This window comes from Drosophila sechellia, chromosome X, assembly GCF_004382195.2.
Source record: "Drosophila sechellia strain sech25 chromosome X, ASM438219v1, whole genome shotgun sequence".
Lineage (NCBI taxonomy): Eukaryota > Metazoa > Arthropoda > Insecta > Diptera > Drosophilidae > Drosophila > Drosophila sechellia.
Window position 1 is genome coordinate 12,150,853 of NC_045954.1, and position 21,736 is coordinate 12,172,588.

The 21,736-nt window shown below is 39.9% G+C and overlaps 1 protein-coding gene across 1 annotated transcript; it reads right to left on the reverse strand.

The window, feature by feature from the left end:
- Positions 1-18,716: 18,716 nt before the first annotated feature.
- LOC116802258 lies at positions 18,717-21,572 on the reverse strand. The gene is made up of 2 exons (XM_032726137.1): positions 19,109-21,572; positions 18,717-19,037 (listed from the first exon to the last, which is right to left on the reverse strand). Exon 1 carries the CDS (start codon positions 21,421-21,423, stop codon positions 19,801-19,803), a length of 1,623 nt encoding a protein of 540 aa, XP_032582028.1. The 5' UTR covers positions 21,424-21,572; the 3' UTR covers positions 18,717-19,037; positions 19,109-19,800.
- Positions 21,573-21,736: the final 164 nt, after the last annotated feature.

Genomic DNA, 21,736 nt, shown 5'->3' on the forward strand with positions numbered 1-21,736 from the left:
AACCCCTTACCTCTCTCTTTCCCGCCACTCAGTGTGTCTCTCTTTTTTGTGTGTTGCATTAATTAAAACACAATCATCGCAAAATTATGCATGCCGCTGCCTCATCGTTGGACACTATTATTTATTGAAGGCATTCAAATAAATAACAATGCCCCCAGCGAAAAGCGCCCGAAAATCCTCGTGCATGGATTTTTACCAGTTGATTAGCTACCAGAAAATTATGCAAAAATTGGGAAACCGTCAACGGGTTTAGTCATGCGGTGTAATTTGGAATGCAAAAAGTGTGAATATTCCACAGAATGGGACTATTAAATAATAAGTAAAGAGATAGTTTAGTTTTGGTGGTATTTACGCACCAAGATTCCAATTATTTGTGTAAATAGCTTTTGGAAAGTTGGCTGTAATTTTTAAATAATGTTGCACTTTGAAACACCTTGAAGTATCAAGAGCTTTGTAAGACGCCCCCTAGCGAACAACAGTGAGGAAAACATGATTTTTCAGACAACAGATGGCGCTATGCCAACCTAATAATACTTTTTAATGATATGGGGTTTTTATTAAAAGGAAATAAATAGATATAAATAATACAAGATATTTAAATAAAGTAATTGCCTAAATATTAATAATACTATCTTGTTACAGAAATAAATATTGTGAAAATAAATAATTTCTTTTAAAATGGCTCGACAAATAAATATAACTCATAGTAGTGGCACATAGGGCAACATATGTAAGAAAATGCACTCTTAATAATTACATATAACAATATATTTTAAATGCCTAGCAAGTACAGTCGCTAGCCGATAAGTAGTTATAAAGCATGTTGAACAACGTCGATAACAGCCGAATCGGCAGCAATCTGTAAATATAAATGCATTTAAGCTGGTATATGCAACTAAGCTGTAAGTACCTACGAAACTCCACAGAAATGCATCGAAATGCAATGGAGCTGCAATAGCGGTAATGACAGTAACACGAAATCAGTTAAGACAGGATAGCAACAATACTAATTACAGAAGCATCGACGGTGCACTGCGCGAAAATGTTGGGCTGAACGCGAGTGGATAGGAAATTCTTGCAAATTTGTAAATTTTAGTAGCGCATACACCTAATGAGGTTCATTATTTGTAAATGATCTTATGTGCAACTAGCAAATTACTAGTTTTATTGCAACCTCTTCAATTAAATTTATTTATAATATTTTCCTCTGTAGGAAGACGCCACCAAACAACAGATTTAATTGCAGATATTGAAAATCAAAACATAAACGCCCATTGAGCGCATTGCAGTGTTTTGTGAGTGGGAATGGGGATAGTGGACTGAACTGTAAATCGTATTAAAATAATTACATTTAATGGCAGACGATCTCTCTGGCCGAAACTCATTTGTTTTTATTAACGCCACATGTAATTGCAACCGATGCAGTTGCACATTGCACTTTGCATGTTGCACGTGTCCAGCCATATGGAAGTGCAGCGGGAGGTCTGCGATTGGATTTGGTTAAAGGCCGGGTCGAATAGTTAACGATTATTTAACCAGAAGGAATTAACCTCATTTTCATGGTTTCATAATTAATCCAATTTGTTCAACATATAAATTTCGCTGTCTCGTACTCTTTCCTCATTTTGTTCACTTTTCTCTGTTGGCCTCCTGCTCCTCTTCCTCCGCCGACCGATCATAATTGGAAATTTATTATCCACCGCGGAGTTGTCGACAGGGGAGTTTTGCTGTAATCAATATGCAATTGTGTTGCCATCTCTCTCCGTCTCCCTCGGACCCCGTCGTTCACTCTGTCTATTAAGTTCTTGCATCTCTCTCTGCGGCCACGTGGCGTATACGCAATGCGGACAATCAGCAACAGAAACAGGAACAAGAACAACTTAATACGCGGCCACAAACAAGGGCAATTATGAAACGCAAGCACTTATGCCCAAGAGATTGGTCTGCTGTGGGCGTGGTGGGCAGTGGGCGGTGGGTAGTTGGTTTTATTGGGTGGTCAATTGCGGGTGGGAAAACCTCATGAAAATCCCAGCCAAGAACAAAAAGTACCTTGCTGGCAAAAGGGGGTATCTGGGATATTTTCAAATGGAAAGCTATTGTGTCCCAAAAGCTTTTGCATTCGCTGAGCGATGTTTTTCGAAACACTTATTCTGTAATCAGATTTCTGTTCATAAAAGCTGAAGCAATGTTGCTAAACATTTACTATTTGATCAGTAACATTTGCTTTAAGCTAAATGACTGTTATTGCTCTTACACTAGCTTTACATCTTCAAACTTTTTTGTCTTATTTTTCATTGAATGTGCATGCAATACACCAGAAAATTTTGATATATGTACAATAAAAAAAATTCTTGCATTATCGCAAGACTTGAATTCTAAATTGAAATTAAATTGGGAAAATATGAAAAACCTTTACAATGAAAGTTAAAGTTAGCTTATGTTTAAAATATTTATAGAATAAACAATTTTAGTTTCTATTTGTCTGTAACCAAAGCTAGTAGAGTTCAGTTACACAACCAACGGAAGATATACAATTCCATTTATACTATGAATTTTACAATGACTATTTAGCATATAAAAATTTTATGATTATGGGTATCTTGTGATTTATACAAAAATATCATGTTGTTATCAAAAAAAAAAAAATACAATTTAATTAAATTTTTCTACAAATATAAAGGTATACTTACAGAAAATGGATTGATTCTAATATAAGTAATATTTCTACAAGTTGATTATTCAAAAAATAATAATATATACAACTTTTAATAAAAATAAACCAATAAGCCATACAATTTTATATAAACTTTTTTTAGACATAGTAAACGGCAAACCAAAATAACTTTAAAAACTTAGCATTTGTTATAAAAAATATGTTATATGAAATATCATTTATCATATACTCGTTTTGATTTAGCCTAGACTTGTATAAATTTACCTAGACATATGTACCTAAAAGGCATCAATAATCGTAATGTTGATAGAAGCTGCCTTTCCCTAATTAATTAAATCAGCACATCAAAATACCTTGCCAATTAAACGCTGGAAATGTTTGAGGTGAATTAAATTCAATCCCACATCCGATTAGCAACAAGTATGAAAGACTCCGAATAAAAATGCCTGCAAAGGATAGATTAGCGGAGACACAGTCTTTGAGTTGTTATAAGAGCTATTTAAGAGAAAAAAATATATAAGAAATATATTAAGAGTTCAAAAGGTCAACACAGCGCATGGCTCAAGGATTAACAGCGGCGAAGAGCGCAGTTCAATTTTTAGAAAGGAGCTCTCAATATTTCAAGCACTACAGTTAGCCGAGTTTCACACCCAACCATAACCATAACCATAAACAGAAATCTCTTTCTCTTTCATTGCGCAGAATCCGAGAGAAATTGGGAAATCGCTGGTAAAAAAAATTGGTTAACAGCAAGAATTTTGCCGGATTTTATTTTGGACAGGAGGGGTATTTCATCTGAAATATCAGCTGAATTTTGAGTCGCAGCAAAACATATTTAACCCTTCGTTCTGTCCATATCCTCGAGGTATTCGAATAAATCTCAATTACCTGTGGGCACAAATCACTGGCAGTGCTAATGTATGTAAAACACAATAAAAATTCTTTACGATTTTCCAAAAGCTTAGCGTGAAGTATTTGTTTTCATTTTATCAAATGATTCGAAAAGATGGGCAAACAAAATATTTATTCTGCCTTTCTGCCTGCAAACTATACAACTCGATAAATCAATCAATAAATGAATAAAATGGCAAGCTATTTAGAAATGGTTTTTAACATTGAAGCATTCAAAAATATTTCAGAATTTTGTAGCCATGAAAAGCTGATGACCATTTGGTGTTTTAAAATGGTTTAAGATCTCTCATGTAGTTCAGAAACTGTTATTTGAAAATATGCATTAAAGCCAACATTTAATAATTTTAATTATCCAAAAGCCGAATCAAATTTTGTTGTATTGCTTAGGCATTGAGGATTCACAATTCACAGTTTCCGTGCCCTTGTTTTATTAATTGGCGAGAATCCACAAACAATAAATCAACCTGAGTAGCAGCTATCTTATAGCCGGAACATCAACTATATTGTTTCGGCTTTTTTGTTTGGTGTTCGGCGTGGGAGGGAGTTTTGTTTTTGTGTCGCATACATTTCGAGGGTTCCGGTTCCAACGTCTTCATTTTTCAGTCATCACGTTTCAGCTCGCTTCCTTTTCCTCTTTGCCATTTCACCAACCCTAGCCCACACCCTGTTTTACTCCGCCCATGGCACATTTTCGCCTTTTAATTTCGCACTTGGGTCATTTTGTTGTTTGGTGTGGATTATAAGACCACTTCATATTCATGCAACTAACAACCGACCGAGCCGGCACAAAAAAGGGCACCGGCCAGCCCAAACCGCCCAGAAAGCCAGACATTTTCTACTCGGAGGCGGCCAGAAGGGTAGCGTAGAATGGGGAGGTAGGCATAAAAACCAGCTGCCTTTTGTATTTAGCCACAAAAAAGGCTGGGAAAGCAAAAGAATGAGGGGTCGAAGGCGAAGAACAACGGCAGCAACAATAAACATTCCCAGCGACTGGCTGGCCAAGTGCAAGCTGACCGAAATGAAAGGCCAAAAGGTTTTTCGCCGGGCCAAGGGGCAAAAACAGTCAACGGGTAGCAAAACGAGACTAAAAAGACCAGGCCAAAAAGGACTTGGCCCAGGGAAACTCTATTTTCACACGGCAACAAAATGCTGAGATAATACTGAACCAGTCCATGATTTATAGACTTTACTGACACCTCGAGATCTTTACAATTTAATCTACAATAAAAAAATTGCTACATATATTTTCTTGTAATATTTAAACCTACGATTTATACAAGCTTTAATTTTCAAGTTCAGTTTTTTATCAGGCATCTTGGCATTTTTAATTAAATTACTGCAAGTTAATACTCATTTAATTTATAAAAATGATGTAATTTAGCTACTATTGAATCATAATCTTTTAAGTTAAAATTAAAACCGAAACTATGTTAATTTCTTTCCATGCACAACACTTCAATGTCTTCCATTCGTCGCTGGGACAATATGATGGAGTAATAAAAAAGGAAACAAACACACGAAAAACTCAGAAAGAGGAGCTCCACAAAAGTAACAACTTAATTTCAACTGCCTTTTTCCACAGCTTGCAGCTTGGTTACCCTTTTGAATTCATACTGGCCTCATTGGCAATCCATTGAAATATTGAAACGTAGTCCATCAATCAGTGAGGCAGAAATAGATGGAACTACCAGATGATTGGTGCTTTTCACAAAGTTCAAGACTTTTCGAAATGTCTTTTCTTAGAAATTATTTCTCTAAGCGTTTCGTTATAATAACGTCACATTTTCTATGCCAATTTAGTGGTTTTTGGCCAACTAATTGCAAGAAAGGGACATCAAATTAAGCCGAAAAGTTAACCATTGATGGAATTCTGGGAACCAAAGTCGGTTGACGTATTCAATAATGGAATAAAGAATATAAGTCTATATTGAATTTGACTATAAATATGTACATAGCAAAATCCCAATACTTAAAAAAATCAAATATAACAGAACACTCTACTTGAAATTAGCTAAAAGCACCGTGCTCATTTCCCTTAAGCCCTATTAAGAACTATCATCAGGTGTCTCTTTGTTAGTTACCCTTGACCCTAGCCTTCCCCCCTCCCTCCCCTCATTTTTCCAACGCCCACTTAAGCCGTATAATACCAATTTAGAAGACCCGCGAGGGGAAAAGGAACTCAAGCTGCCAAGGCAAGCGCCTTAAATAACGGGCAAAAAAGTTGGTTGCTCTCTGTTTCGCGTTCGTTTTGTGGGCACTTTTATTTATATGTTGATATAAATACACTGCGAGAAACTGATTGAACAAGAAGAGCAAATAGTTCAGTTTGATGAAAAACATTTGCATTTCTTCGCAGAATTATACCCTGCTTTATTCAAAACTTGACAAAATACAGCAAAATAAAATCGTAATTGCCTTAATTTACCATTAGTTTCAGTGCACATATAATAAATTCTTTTCTTTTTGGCATTGCTAAATGTCTAAAAAGAAAATGGGAAAAAACTGGGGTCATAGTTCACAGCTGTTCATTCGTAGTGCCTTTTTTCGGCCACTTGTTTTGTGACCCGTCCAGTTTTTCCGTTCCACTTCCGCTTCTGTTTCGTTTTCGCCGTTCCCTTTTTATATTTTTACCCATTTCTGTATTCTGTTGCGACTTCCTGCTTTTCTTTTCGGGGTTATTGTTGTTGATAATTTGTTGACCATCACATTTTCCGCACATTTTGCGTCCACATTTTATTGCGGACTGCGAACTTGGAACTTCTTTATTTGACTCTGACTGCCTCCGTCTTCTTCAGCACTTCCGTCTCTCTCTCTCTCTGTTAGGGTCGTGCCGTCCCTGTCGCACGCACTTCATGCATTATTTAACTATTTTCTGTCCTCCATTCTCTGCCGTATTTGGTCCTGTTTTGTTTTGTTTTAATTAAAAGTGCTGACCGGCAAGAGCTGTACCTAGTTTTTCCCGCGCGTTTTCCGTTCTGTGCGTACTTTTAGTGAGAACCCTACTACCCATTTTCCCGTTTTCCCATTTTCAGACACCGACCGCATTTCTTGCCCCCCACCGATTTCCCACTACTCGAGGCATGTCTGTGCATTAATGTGGCTTATAATCAAGATCTGCCAACAAAAAGCGTAGCAAAGTGGAGTCGAGTCAAGTGGAATGGAATAAAAAGTTGTTCGTCCTGCTTTTTGGCCACATCAAAGGCAAGGCCACTCCAGCTCCTATTTCAGCATCTCCCCAGCGTCGCCACCGTTCCCCCTCCGCACCTCCACACCTCCTCGCCGGACACCAAACCCATCCTTAATCATCGATTGTGGTCGCATTTTGCTGTTTGTGTTGTATGCCATTTCGGTCTGCTGAAAATTTCATCATCCGCTTAGCTCCGTTTGTGGTTTTAATATATCCTCGATATGAGCACTATTTAGAAGTAAGTGCATAAATATAATGGTAAGAGAGAGAAAAGAAGTATTTACTCTTGGTTCATAGCTAAGTGATGAAAAAGAGAAGCATTTCAAGCAACATATATACAGCTTAATAGTTGGTCTAAAAATGCATTATGTATATTATACAAATAACTAGTCAAAAAGCATTTGACCAGTCAGAAATTCAATAATTTCGAGCCATTGATTTACTTTAAAGCATCTACCCATCGAATACCTTGACCCGCTGACCCGATTCGCTGACTTTCGCCGATTCATTTCTATATAGTCCGATTTGGCGGATTTTCCTGCGGTGAGTGGCATAAAAAAGGAAGGAAAATGTAAAAGCGGGGGATGGAAACGAAAGGGGTGGACAAAAAATGGGTAAGGGATGGCTGAGAAAATTAACGACACGGCGCGGTTTTCATTTGTTTTCTAATTTAAATTTATGTTTATGAGTTATGGCCGAGCCAGGGAGCCCCGCCCCCTTCTTCCCACCCGCCCACTCATAATTATGAGCTTCTAGTCTAGGCTCTTTGAGGTTATGCTCGCTGGCAGGCTATTAATTTTTGAGCACTTCGTTTCGCGGTCTCGGATTAGTTTACAGTCCATTTCGAAGGCGTCGAGTTGCGGGGAAACTTTCGAGTAATTGGATGAACATTGGCCAACAGGCGAATGAGTAATGTGGCCGGCAATTGACAGATGGGTTAGTAGATTCAATGAATTAATCCCACTTCTAGAGTTAAAGTCCAATTTACTGGCCAGTTCTATAAAGATCTTTGTTCTTGTGTTGTTTTCTCCTATGAATTTCATATCGTATATTACAATTTTGCGGCTCTGCGGAATACCAAAAGTGTCCTCATTGACTTCCAAATGTCTGATGCTCATTTTTGTACCACCAAGCCATCCAATATTTCGATGCTGATGCGGCAGTCGCCTGATTTGGCCCAAAAGAGTCCTAAAAATCGCGTGGATTCAGCGGGTGTCCAGGGGGATAGTTGGCCACGAAACAGAGCTGAGGTTAGGGCCACGCCCCCATTTGCCGCCCCTCCTGTGAGAGGGAAAAATTTCATTTATTATTAAAATCACTTTCGTTGCAATGAGGATTCCAAATGTCCTATCGTTTCGTTTGTTTTTATTGGTGTGCGTGTGTCGCAGCCCCCTATCACTCAGTCCGTCTCCCTCTAGCATCCCCTCCGTCGTCTCTTTCCTGGCTGATGTTTGTCCAAAATCCTGACGAGAATCGTCTTGAACTAGTCCAGTTCCATATGTAATGTCCTTTGGTCCCCTGGCTTCCCTTTTCCATCCGCCTTTCTAGAAGCCCTGTTCTATAAACCTCTTCTCGAATTCGTGTTGTCAGCTTAGCTATTTTGTAGCTTACACTTATCTTATTGCTTGTGATCCTTATTAAAAACTAGGATGTCCGAAGAAGCAAGGTCAATAGTAAATAATATTGAGTAAAAGTATGAACAAATTCTCTAAATATATTACCTTTTAAAAATAAGCAGCACGCCTTTAGTACTGATTTAACTTAGAGTAGCTCTTTCCTTTAAATTTTATCAATTTATTTTATATAAACAGCTTATTCTTAATATTCTTTAGCTAAGTGCCAGCACTGTCATATCATTTTCAGCGGCCCCCTCAAGGATGCGCACTCCACTCGTCCTTAAAACCCAACCCGACCACCCACTTTGGAGTCCCTTGTTGTTGCCGGGTTAACAAGTGTCATATGTGGTTGCTGGATGTATCTCCATCTGTCTGACTGTGGCAATGGCACATCCACTGCTCCGCATTTGTCCGGGCAGGAGTACTCCACCTCGACATCCTTCGATGTTGCCGGAGCACCTGTCTCAGGTCGTGGCATATTCCTTGGATTTAACTCAAGTGTGCTTTGGAGATTTTGTAGCCGCTTTAAAACGTTATGCACCACAGGACAGCCCACTTTGGGCCCCAACCCTCGGAAAATCCCATTCCCATATCCTTTTTGGGTTGTTTGTTTTTGTGTTGTTTTGGGCTGCGCAAAATGTCAACAAAAGTGCAAATAAAATCTAATGGCGAAATCATTGCAAAAGTTACGAATACAGACGTGCTCCTGCCTCATGTGTCTGTGTGCGTGGGTATCTCTCTCTCTGTCTCTCTCTTTCCATCCCTCTCCCTCTCTTTCCCTATGTGTATGGCTAGGTGAGCTATGTTTGCACACGTGTGTGTGTTTGTTGGTAAGTCCTTAATGGGCTTGTCATTTGGTTTGTCGCACCCGCGTGAATTTGTTTTTATTCCAGCATTGCATTTTATGAGTCGGTCGGCATTTTTGGCAAACGCATTTCGCATTTCCCATTTCCCACAACCTTTCCCAAAAACCAAAAGAAAAAAAAGAAATGCCAGCCACGCATTCCAGCGATTTAATGACCCCAAAGTCGAGGCAACCATTTTGCCATCATCGCAAAAATCTCGTTAGGGATATTAGTCTCCAGTCAAAAGACGCAGAGCCTTGAAAGAGCAGAAACTTGGCCTTAACTTTTAAACGATTTCGGTTTGGCTTTGACTCGCTTCAAGCCAAATTATCCTTTCGCATTCGAGAGTTACATCGGAGTAGTTTCCATCAACTTTGCCACTATTTAGGTATTTAAAGCAGTTGTTCATACGTTTCAAAGGGCGTACAACTTTTAGAAGTTGGCATGTGTGTGGTCATAAAAAAACATTTATTTTTAGCTTAAAAAAATCATTTTTTATTGAAGTCCTGCCTTGGAAAAAAACAATTTAAACGTTCTTGAAGCTCTGCACAAAATAATGATGTTTCTTAGCCGATTTGATTTGGCCTAAGCCAATTCCTAATCTTCTTTCGCACTCGCACTTGATTCAATTTCAAAATATTTTCCTGGCGCCAATCGGAAAAAGGCAATGTGAAAGGGGAAAGGGGGAAAGTGGTACGGTGAATTGGGAATGGGCAGGGAAAACAGGATGATGGGAATTCGCAGGATGTTGGGCACTAAAGGTGCTCAAATATTTATGCCCCTTGTGGTGGATAACCGAAGAAAATACAATGAAACTAAATAAGAATATTGCGATATACAATAACAGACTCCCACAGCCCAATCCGCTGAATAAAACATAGACACTGAAAAGAAATGTTATTTAGTATAAAATATATATAATTTAAGTTTTTCTCTACATTACTCTTTAAAAGTGTATTTAAGCTTTTTCAACCATACAACTCTTACCAATTTTGATATTACCACATATCGTTGGTTTCATTAGCTGTTTGTATTTCAGTCATTTCTACTATTTTTTTTCAAATTAAAATGTATTTCTTGCAGTGTAAGAAGTGGTGCTGCTTCTGCATAATCATAGGTGGGTTGGGGCTTCGCAATGAATTTCTGAATTTAGGCGCTGCTCTTCTTTATGAAATGCCTCCCCTAACGATCCGTACCTTCGCATATGAGTAGTGCACAATTACACACATTTTTCCTCCTGCATTCGCATGTGTCTGTGTAGCTTTCCCTGCAACTGTGTGCGAAATGGGCGGGTCTGAAGTGGGCGGCATCAAATATTTATGGACGTGCCAGGGGAAGCCGCCAAGCAATCGCTTCATATTCAATATTCAGTTGTTACGCGCGGCAAGTGCAGCAAATTGCCAATTCGCCATTCCAATAAGCCAAAACCAAATGAGCAGCAGCCAAACAATGGCCAAGTCCCTATATATCCATCCGGATATCCCACTCGATATGTTTTGGGCCACGGGCCAAAAGCGTTTTGGAGACGAGCGCAGATTCGCGTTGAGATGGAATCGAATCGGTTGGCAAGGGTTGATGGGCTGGCGGATGTTGTTGCCTCCGAAGCAATTATACCGCCCAGCACAATAAAATCCACATATTGCGCTTGCCCACTCAAATATGTTTCCGTTTGGAGTCGTTGGACTTATGGATAGAGTGTGGGGCTAGGCTTAAGCTGGATTAAGGGAAAGATAGTATATTTCGTACATTTAGGGGCTTCAAAAATCGGACTTTATCTGCGGGCCAGTAAATGAGGAGTATATAATGCCTATTATACAATATATATTCTTTTTTTCATATCTATTTGTTTGCTACCTTGGCATATCAATATGTGTTCTGGCTTACTTCTACCCAAGTACTTTTTTGCGAACCATGTTAATTTGATTTAGCCCACTTGTTTATGAGGTAACGCGGATTAACCTGCCATGTCAGCGAAAATAATGACGTCGGCTTTATCCTATTTACCCCCCAACCCTAATGACCCGAAAGTGCATGAGTATCTGTATCTGCATATGTAAATGCAATTAAATTCGCAACGGTCATTTGGCCAGCCAGCCAATCTAATGGGGGCGTGTCATTTATGTATTCATAAAGCAGCCACCGTCGCTGCATCTGAATGATGTTTACCTCATAAATAAATAATTGTTAAGCACAAATGTGTGTAGCTTCACTGGCAGCAGCAGACAAATTACCAACGGTTCAAAATGTTGCCAAAAGTTCTTCGTTTCGAAAAAAATACAAAAAAAAACGAAATAAAAAAGTACAAAAATTAAAACAAAAACGCGGTCTACGAATGTAAAATTCTACCTACACACCGCCAAATCTTTATGTATGTATTACAGGTGTTGCAACAGCCACAGGCAAGTTTCACTAAGGCAGCCACAGTGAAAACTACTTCAGCCGAACAGAGCTGGTGTTAAAATGTCTTAGAAAGTTTAAGACCAGTTTTTCCCCAATTTATTATAGCCTCTTGCTTTGATATTTAGCTCCCAAGTGGAGCATCTTCAGTGCTCTTGATTGCATGCCACCGAACACAAAGGATATCGTAATTGAGCAGCCATGAAGACAGACCAAATCGAACTGAATCCAAAACCGCCTGTCACGGCTCATCAAGCTCTTAAAGGCGCAAAGAACGAAAAGGAATGGGCTCCACCCAAATGGACGCCCAAGTGGCAATGTGAATGCGAGTGAGTCTTGCAGATGTGGCGAAAGTATCTCAAATGCAAAGGATCCTAGAGAGTATCCAACAAGGATATCCAACAAGCAGCCAAAGTCCCGGCCAGTAGACATGCGAAATGTCAGTAGTATATCATTTTTTAGTGAAGTGCAACCGCAGCAGCCGCAAAGGGGCGGCCGAAGAGAGGGGGGGCGTGGCCTAGACCCAGACCCCCAGACAAACACACAGACAGTACACACACACACACAAGCACATGTTTTCGGTGGCAGACACAGACACAAACACAGATACCTATACAAATACAGAAGCTGGTCCAAAAACGCCCGCACTTGAATTAAACATCTTTCACATTTCGCAATTGTACGTTGAGTCCTGCTTTCATATGCACCCACACACTCGCACACACACACGTCCTGCATGTGTGTGCGAGTGTAGATATGTGTGTGTTAAACCAATTTGTCTGACTGCCTGCAGATGTGTTGGTGAGCCGGCTGTAGTTCTTGTTTTTGGCTCTCCCATCGAGGGGAGATCAAGCAGTTACAAAATATTATTAATTAAATATTATTAATTATTAAGATTAACTAACTGAAATCAAAACATAAAGCAATACATGCAAAAATTGTAATGTTTTATTAAATGATGTTTTAAAACATAAGAATGAAAAACAACTCTAGCGTTTAGTATATCCTAAAAAAACAGCTATTGAATGAATTAGATATAAACAGATATATATTAAAAACCAAAAACCAAAAGACAAATGTTATTTTATTTCTTTATTATTACATCTAGGAGAAATATTCTTTGAATATCCTGTAACTTTTCGATCTCCTCCCTGCGTTTTCAGCCAAAAACTAAAGCAGTTTCGTGGGCGGGTTGGGGAATTTAATGCGAGCAGCTGCTGCCTTTTTCTTTCGCTTTTCCTGCTAAAAGTCTTGCTGCTCTTTTTGGCCATATTTTTGATATTAACGCTGGCTGCGACGTCGACGCGGACGTCGACTGCAACTGCGACTGCGACGCCTTCTTGGTCGTCGTCCCCTTCATAAGAAATTCATAAGTATTTCCGCTTGCCTGATTTTTGATTCGGTAATTAAAATGCAACTGAGATTGCGCGCTGCTCCACGTGTGTTAGCCGCTTTTTGGGTGAAAATCCTGCAAACACACACGCTCGCACATATTTGTATTTGTGCAGCCAACAAACATTTTTCTCATATGGCGGCAGACGTGGAAAACTTGACGATGTTTTTGCCTAGTTGAGGTGCATAAATCTGAAGATTGCTTCCATTTTTTCGTTCGCTTATTCTTGTGGTGCCACTACATCACTATATTAGTTTCGTGCTGCTGAAACAAACAACTCAAATTTAAGCTTACATATGACAGCTTTGTTACAGCGTTGTAATTTTTAAAACTGTAGATTATTATATAATGAATAAATGCAAGTTTATGCTAGTATAAATATTGCCACCGAAATATTTGGAATATTATATTAAGCTATATATATTTTCTTGCGTTTTGAGTGCTAGATCCATTTAGGACATATTTTTTGAACAAAACATAGCAATTTTTACATAATTTTAATTATGATATCTTTGCGTGTCACGAGGCGCCGAACATCACTAGCACACATCAGATTGTTGTTGTGAGTGTTTTTGCCAACTCACATATTAATATATATACACATATACATACATATATGGGGGATATAGGTGGGGAAAGGTGCGCGTGGGGCTGCGGAAACTGTTATTCCAGGTGCTCCCTGGGCCCGACAGCTGATTGCTTTGGCATTGCAAGTAGTCGAGCTTTGATTACTCGAACGGTTTCTAAGCACCAAAAGGGGACCCCAACCACACACCACCCAAGCCGCCCATCATCTCGTCCTGAACAGCCCATCCTTTTACAAGCAGTCTGTCCCCTCATCATTCCGTTTGGTTCCATTCTGGGGCAATGCAACAGTGGCAAAACGCATTATCTGCTTCAGCTGTCAAGTGGAAAGTGGCAAGTGGCGGGGTGGAGATTCGGTTGTGAATCGGGGGAAAAATCGGTCTGGAAAATCGGGGAAAATGCGGGAAATGCGGCAAGTGGAGAGCGCAAAGCGAAGCTAAAGAAATATATTTTGCAATTTCATTTACAAAAGTTTATCTTGGAGTGCGCGTTTTGCGCCAGGAAACGGACTGCGACTGCGACCAGGTGGAACCAGGTGGAGGAGGCCCAGTATCAGTTGGAGGACCACGGCCAGGATCGGGACCAGGACGAGGCTCAGGACGAAAAATATCAAGCCATCAAATGTCAAACTCAAGAGGTCGAGACTTGGGATACCCTTACTTTGCGAGTGGGAATATTCAAAAGTTGCGTTTTTTAATAAAAGGATTGAAGTGGCGTTATTTTAAAGTATTTTTTAGCAGTACATTTTTATCAAGGAAAAGTAAACATGTATTAAACGTATATTTAATTCCTATGTAAATAAAAGACCACTTCCTAAAAGTTAAATTAAAATTTGTAATTACCTGTACACCTTTTGTATGCATATACATTTAAATGATATTCTTCCATCAAGATTTTAACATTAAATATACGATGTTGATGCCATTGATGCCTCAAAGGAACTCATCCTATAGAAGATAAAACTGCCGCAGAGAGAAGAGTGGCTCTCTCTCGAAGGGTATGGGAAAGCGAATAAAAGAAAAACTAATGGCATCAAAGAGGAAAATCAAATATTGCTCAAGTGCCACTGGCAGCCGCACCCACAAGCAACCGCAACAACAACAACAACAAGCCGATTATCGTGGAAAACCGTGTAAGAAAACATGCAGATGGTCCAAAGGAAAGTTTTTGGCCAACGATAGACCGCAATGCTGCCAGAGCCAGAGACTTCAGATTCGAGAGATGAGTTTCGTGCGGGGCGGAAAGGCGGCAAAGTGGGCGGGGCATTCAAGCAAACAGGGAACAAGTTTATATGATTTTGATGAATTTCCGTGGCAACGGGGCCAAAATGAAAGCGCGACTCGATAAGTAGCAGTTAAGATTTCGCTGCTCTTCTCAATATCCGCATGGTCAAAAGGGAGGCGAGAGCTTCCACCCCTCCTCCATGTTGTTCGCCCGATTTTCACCGGCTTAGCTTTGAGTTTAATATCAGGGAAAAGATGATGGGGAAAATGGGCAAGGGGAACGAGACAAGACCTCCTTCAGTGCCACTCTGCCACTGGAAAGTAATTTCCTGCAATTTAAACTAAAGAAAAATAAGGAAGCGTCTTTGATTTCCGCGTGAAATGATGTGGGTGGCGGTGAAATATCCAAGTTCTGGGCAAAACTCACTATCCGGAGGCCCCATAGTTGGAGCATCGAATTAAGGTTGATTCAATTTATTATGAGCGTTGCAATTTGAAATGCCAGCACTTCGACGATGTCGCTATTTTGCGTCTGTCGAATAAATCGAATGAATGCCATAAACCAAATTAATCGAATCGAAATCTATTGAATCGGGTACTTTTGATTTTTGTTGCTTTTTAAATATGAATCATATTTGTGTCACACTTAACTTAACAAACGTTGTAGTCGTAAGTATAAATAAGCAATTTGTAGATTTAAATGTAATCTTTTATAACGCTTTACTGCCAGTTCAAACAAATGTTTTTTCCCCAAATTTTAAGCCAGTGCCAATGCCAAAAAATGCTAACCTATCTGTAGCTGCTGTTGCTACCATTTCTTTCCATTTTTTATTTGTAATTTTTTTCTTTTTTGTGTCAAATGGCAGACACTCCTCCCCCATTTAGTAGGGAAACCAAATGAAATGCCTGAGGGCAGTAAATTTAAGCGCCCGGCAGGAGTTGCTCCTTGTTGCCAGTTGGATGTTGAAAGTTGAGGAGCCGAGGAGCCGACCAGTTTGGCCAGCGGAAACGGCAATGGAACGCGGTTTTGGCCACGTGGCGAGCGGAGTATTTACCGCCATGTGCATAGTTTGCAAGTCTGCGCGGCGACACCTGCAGGAATGGTCACCCCAAGCTGGGCGTCCTGCCCGGATCCGGATCCTCCAGTAACCCCGCTACAGCACACCACTCCCTCCGGTTGCCCCACAAACCAATCCCATCCAGAACCAGACTGGAGAGCAGACATGGCCACTAACAACATCAAAAAGTGCCAAGTGCCAAGTGTTTGCGTTGGTCGCCAAAACGCGGCCCTACAAATTGTTTCTCCTCTCCTGCCTTTTTATACCCTGTCGAGCCAAAAGCATTTGGGTATATCAGTCGTATGTAATGTAATATATTATAAATAAGAAAAAAATCGTACTTAAAAATAATTTAAGTACAATTATTATTTAGAAAGATAACTGGTTTATATGACTTTAAGACCTATTTAAAACTTAAAAGTACATAAATAACATCAGCATAATGAAGGAAAATAAACAATGGGTATTCAATCCGTCGAGTTTCCCCATAAATTGCTCGGGTTTTTAACCGTGTGACATTTTTCTTTTTTATTTACGGAAGGGGAGTGTTCAGCGCTAATGTGGACTGGTCCAAGTTTCCTTCATCCTGTTCCTCGACAATTTTTTTTTCAACTTTTTTTTTTTTGGCTTGTTTTGTTTTGTTCACTTGTTGGCTACTCTTTTATGCACATCGATTTTCGCTCAGTGCTTTTTATTTGCCATTCTACGGAGAAGGGGAGAGATGGGGGTAGAAAGGTGGAACCGTACATCGGAGTTGTTTGTTTGGCACTGTTTGTTTATGTGCCGTAACTGGTTGGTGAGCAAAAGGTGGATAAGAAGGGCGGAAATGGGGAAAAGGGTGTGGAAAATGTTAAAAAAAAAAGTCGAGGAAATTTGGGGCGTGGTTTGGGGAAGAGGCGTGAAAACGCGGCACGGGGACAAAACTTTTTAAAGCGACATTTAACGATGCTCTTAAGTCGAGCACAACACTTTCCAGTACCAAGTGAGTGCCACATGAGTGCATTCATTCACTCCCGCCCACACTCAAACTCAAAATCATGAGTCCAGCGGGTACTCACTTGGAACCCAAAGCAATTAAAGAGCATCCTTGACTGCATAAGACAAACATATCCAGTTTAAAAATACCTACATTGACTAAAGTTATTGCTACATGTTTATTTTTCGTTTACAACGTTTCTGCATTGCATTTTGTGACAGAAAAACATAAATAAATACGAGATTAAACTTTATTTGACAGCTTTAATAAATTTCGCTCTCCTATTTATACTATTTAGGGCAGTAAGGCCATTTTGAAGCCTCCAGGCTATTGTTGCATTTCAATAATTGGCTCATGAATTATGCTAGCTCAGAAATCGTGAAATCGTAGGAACTACAGCTGCATTGGCAGTTAATACAACTATTTTAGTCGGGCCAACAAAATTTGCCGAGAACGGCAACCTCTTTTGACACTGACGTTTTTGGCAAGTGGCGGATGGTTTGCCAACACTTCAAGTACGGCGACAAATAGTGCAACAAAGTCAAATGCACTTCACGATACCGGTGGAAAACTAAAGGAAAAGCTGTGGAAAATTGCCAGCGAGGGAGTGGCGTGGCGTGGAGTGGAGTGGTTGTGAACGTGAATGTGAATGTGTACAATGTGCATACATGTGTACAGTACATGTGATGATTGATTTTGCAATATTGCATATTGTGCGTCGCACTTAAATTTAATTAAGCTACAAAGGCAGTTCCACAGCACAAGGCAGGCAGCTCGAACCAATGCACACACGAGAACCAGGGACCACAAGCGTCCAATAACCCATCAGCTGTCGCGTCAGAAAAAGGCAGGGCCACCCAGGGCCACCCAGAGCCACCCAGAAACACACACAGTCACATTCACATTCACATTCACTGCCGTAGAAACGGTGGCTGGACTTTATAGCATTGCCCTTCGTGCACTCACTCATTCACTCATTCATTGATTCATGCACCAATTCGCCCAGCCAGCCATTCAAGACGGCACTCATTCAATCATTTCTGTCGAGTCCTCGACGATATCGCTTTAGTTTTGAGTTCGAAAGGTTCAAGATGTCATTGTAATTTGTAGCGAACATTTATTCCAGTAAATGGTTTAACGGAAAATTAAATTTAGACAACGTTTTAATTTCTCAGTAGCGAAAATTGTTATTGAGAATATTATTGATGCCTTCACTTACTTTGTGCTCTCAAACGTATACTATTACAAATTTTATTACAGATTTCGAGTAATATTAAAGAAAACTAATCCTGATTACATTTACATTTTTGATTACATTTCTTTATTAATTAATTTAAAATACTTGATTAAAACCATTGTCCAGTTTTTTATGCTTCATTTAAGCGTGGAAAGTGCCTATCGTTCAGGCCCCTATCTTCTGTCCAGGATTCCCATTTTTCATACCGTGTTTGCTGTTGGCGGTGCTAAAAACTAGTGCCATCGTGATGGGGCGTTGGCTAGCCTTGTGGGTGTGGCAGCTCTCTAATTTCATTTACACGCTTTTCAACGCTTCCCAGCGCTCCAATCGAGCTCCATTTAAATGTTTGCCTAGGTGTGCCGCCCACCCCCACTCGGCACACCACTTTCCAGCCACCCACTCATTCGCCCATCCATCCACTCATACAGATACTCAGAGGTAAGTAAGTGGAACTTCCGGAGCTATACTATAATGCCTGGTTCGCATACATCCTTGGGTGCTTTTGCTATTGAGCTCGAGTTTGCTTTTGCGTTTGCATCTCGCAGATGCCTCGCTGCCATGTAGAACTAATTCCATTAAAGCCAGCTCTAACTTGATTTTCAATTGACTCCTCATTTGCAGTGGTGCGGTGTGGTGCTGTGCGTTGGGTGGAGTCGGTGGGCGAGCGTATTCGGTGGGTCTGTGGATCGGTGGGTCAGGACGCGCTGTCAGCAATCAACATGTACAATTGAGCATATCCTGCTGGCTGCAGGACACTGCCACACTGCCATACTATACCAAAGAAATGTGATTACCCGACGCTATTTTCCACATACATACGTCCAGGGGCTTAGGTAAGAATAATTCAAGAGGGTGGAATCCAAAAGTTGTGTGTCCAAAAAATCAATCCTCTAAAGTTTAACAATAACCCTGCAGACCGTTTTCAACTTAAAAACTATAAAGACAATATTACAATTTGTAAGAATTTTAGTGAAAATATATTCGATGTGGTATATTTTAACTTACTTTTTAATTTCCCATCTCAAAAATGTATTCAAAATACTTTTTGACCACTGCATACGCCATTGTCTCTACGGCGCTGGAAGGAGACGGGCGATAGGGTATAGAAAGAGACGGCAAGCATGAACACAACAGGAAGAAGGTCCAGCGGGCGCCTTTTACATTTCATTGGATTTTATGCGTTTCACTTTATGCTGATGTTTTTATTATTAAATTTTCTTGAATTTTCATTTACATTTTCTGGCTTTCTTAGCGCCAAGCTCTATCTCCATCTATCTCGCTCACTCCACTGTCTGTCTCTGTTTGGTCGTTAGTGTTGTCGCCGATGCTGATGACTCCTCTTCATTTTCACACTTTTCATTCAATTTATTGCATTTCGCAAATTGAGTGTCGCTTTCCTAAGATCTATTCTCCCTCCTGTTTCGTCCTGGCCACATCATCCTGTGCTGTTTTCTCACTTTCCTAATTTTCCAAAAGAGACAGCGCGAAAAATGCAAAAGAAGTACGTAGAAATAAGCCAATTCGATTAAAGAATGCTTAAGACCGAAGAGGATATAAAAGTCTAGGTAATACATTTACATTGTACAAATGCAGATAGCCAATAAAAAAATAATTACATGTCACTTCAATGAAAAAAGGGTCATCATGTATATCATGTATTCCGTGTTTTGAGTTATGTCTTTTATGATTTTCATGCGTTAATATTTGTAAATTTCGAATTCTGATAATCTTGCCATCCTGGCGATAAACTGAATGCCCACATTTTTATTGCATTTTTGAGTGAGTGCTTTAGCTTGTTTGGCCGTTAGTATAATGACCCTACCACTTTTGATCAAATGATAGGGCCGAATGGACTGCTTAATATCAAAGGGTTTTCCAGTATAGGATATCGTACTTTTGGGAGAATCGCCACCCGTTGACCACAAAGTCAAGCTTACTATCATGGGAAATGTTTTGGACATTGTAGTTGCTGCCCAAATCAATGTTAATCGCTGATCCGGTTGGCAGTCTCCCATAATTTCACTCAGTTGCACATGCCTACTCATTATGGTGAGGGATAGGTTAGTTCCATACTTGGAATATTCAAAAAGCACATTTTGCAATTGTATTACAGCATGACATTTAACGCTCTCGCTTGTAACCTTCAGATCCAATTGAAAAGTAAATGGGGTATTTAATTCCAAATATTTCACAAGCCAATTTCTGTGTTTAGATGTCAGATGAAAAGCGATGTTGTACATAAAGAGAGATTCTTGACAACTTTGATCCGGACACTTGGCTAGTAATTGTGTCATTTCCAAGCGAATAAATGGAAATGCTAAAGCATCTCCGGAAAAACGATTTTTATCAAAATCGTTTGGAAGTTCGATTAGTTCACAATGCCGTTCAATGGAATTTGAGCAAGTATATAAAACTCGTCGAACTACGGGTATACCACTTAAGGCAAATCGTTGTTTAGGTTCCGATGACAGCCATTCCATATGTCGTCGGTTGGTCAGAAACTGACATCCAAATACTAAATATTTCTCGTGTAGATCGGAGAAGCTACGTATTTCGTTAACATATTGAAGTAGTGCACGTCTTTCTTCCTTAGTATAAGATCTTATATCCCTAGTTGCAATATCTTTACTTACTGGATCTACGGATTTGTTTATTTCATAGGGAGCACCCATTTGCAAACGCATCCCTTCAGCGGCGGAGTCCACATCATTAATGGGTTTCTTTGGTTCCTGCATCTTGGTAGAACAACGTGCCAAAGGGATGTTCTCAAATACGTCTGCCTTCAAAGGCAAATTAGGCAAACATAGTCTTGATTCCTCAACGCATTTCTCTCTTGTATCAATCCGTCGACCCGTCAATGTGCCCTTCACTTTCTTGGTGGTCTTCTCTTGGGAACGAGGAACATTCTGGTTATGCCAATCCTTTGTACAGCACATGGAAGAACTTCTCTTTTTGTGTAAAAGAGTGGTCATCCTAGGTGAAAAAACCGAATGAGATCGACCCCTGTCCCTGGGGGTCGAATATTTTCGGGTATCGCGCTGTCCAAGGATCTCGACAGCACTATCACTATCATTGCCACCATTATTTCTAATCTCACCAGGGTTTTGGGTTGCCATCATTGATCTGCGGACGTCATCGAAGACGAATTCCAGGTCAAGGTGGAGCACGAATGTTGCACGGCCGCACAAAGCACATTGAAAACGCTCTCTTTTATCGCATTCCATACACTGATAGTGCTCCCGCAGGCAAACACAAACGCGAAACGTTTGCAAAGTTGAAAACGGCGTTATAGTGGGCTTACGGCACAGCCCACAGTTCATAATGAATTTAAAAAGATCGAAAAATATGTATGTATATTGTGTTATTTTAGTGTATAATGTTTTATCGTTTTGCTATTCGACTAGTGTAAGTCAATTTTGTAAGTGGAATGAATACCCAGACAAATTGAGAGCTTGAGAGAGAGAAAGCTTGTGCTTAGCGTACTCAGTTGCACGACTTATTCTAACGAGAGGAAAACTTTCTTGATTTCGAGACGAAAACGTGCTCAATGTCGATATTTAAGATAGTGGAAGATGGTCGGTCGTGAGGGGAAAGCGGAAAAAATTAGAGAGAACGAGAAGGATATGAATCTTT

Excerpts from the sequence above, each read along its gene's own strand:
- LOC116802258 (XM_032726137.1), bottom strand. The coding sequence starts at position 21,423 with ATGAACTGTGGGCTGTGCCGTAAGCCCACTATAACGCCGTTTTCAACT.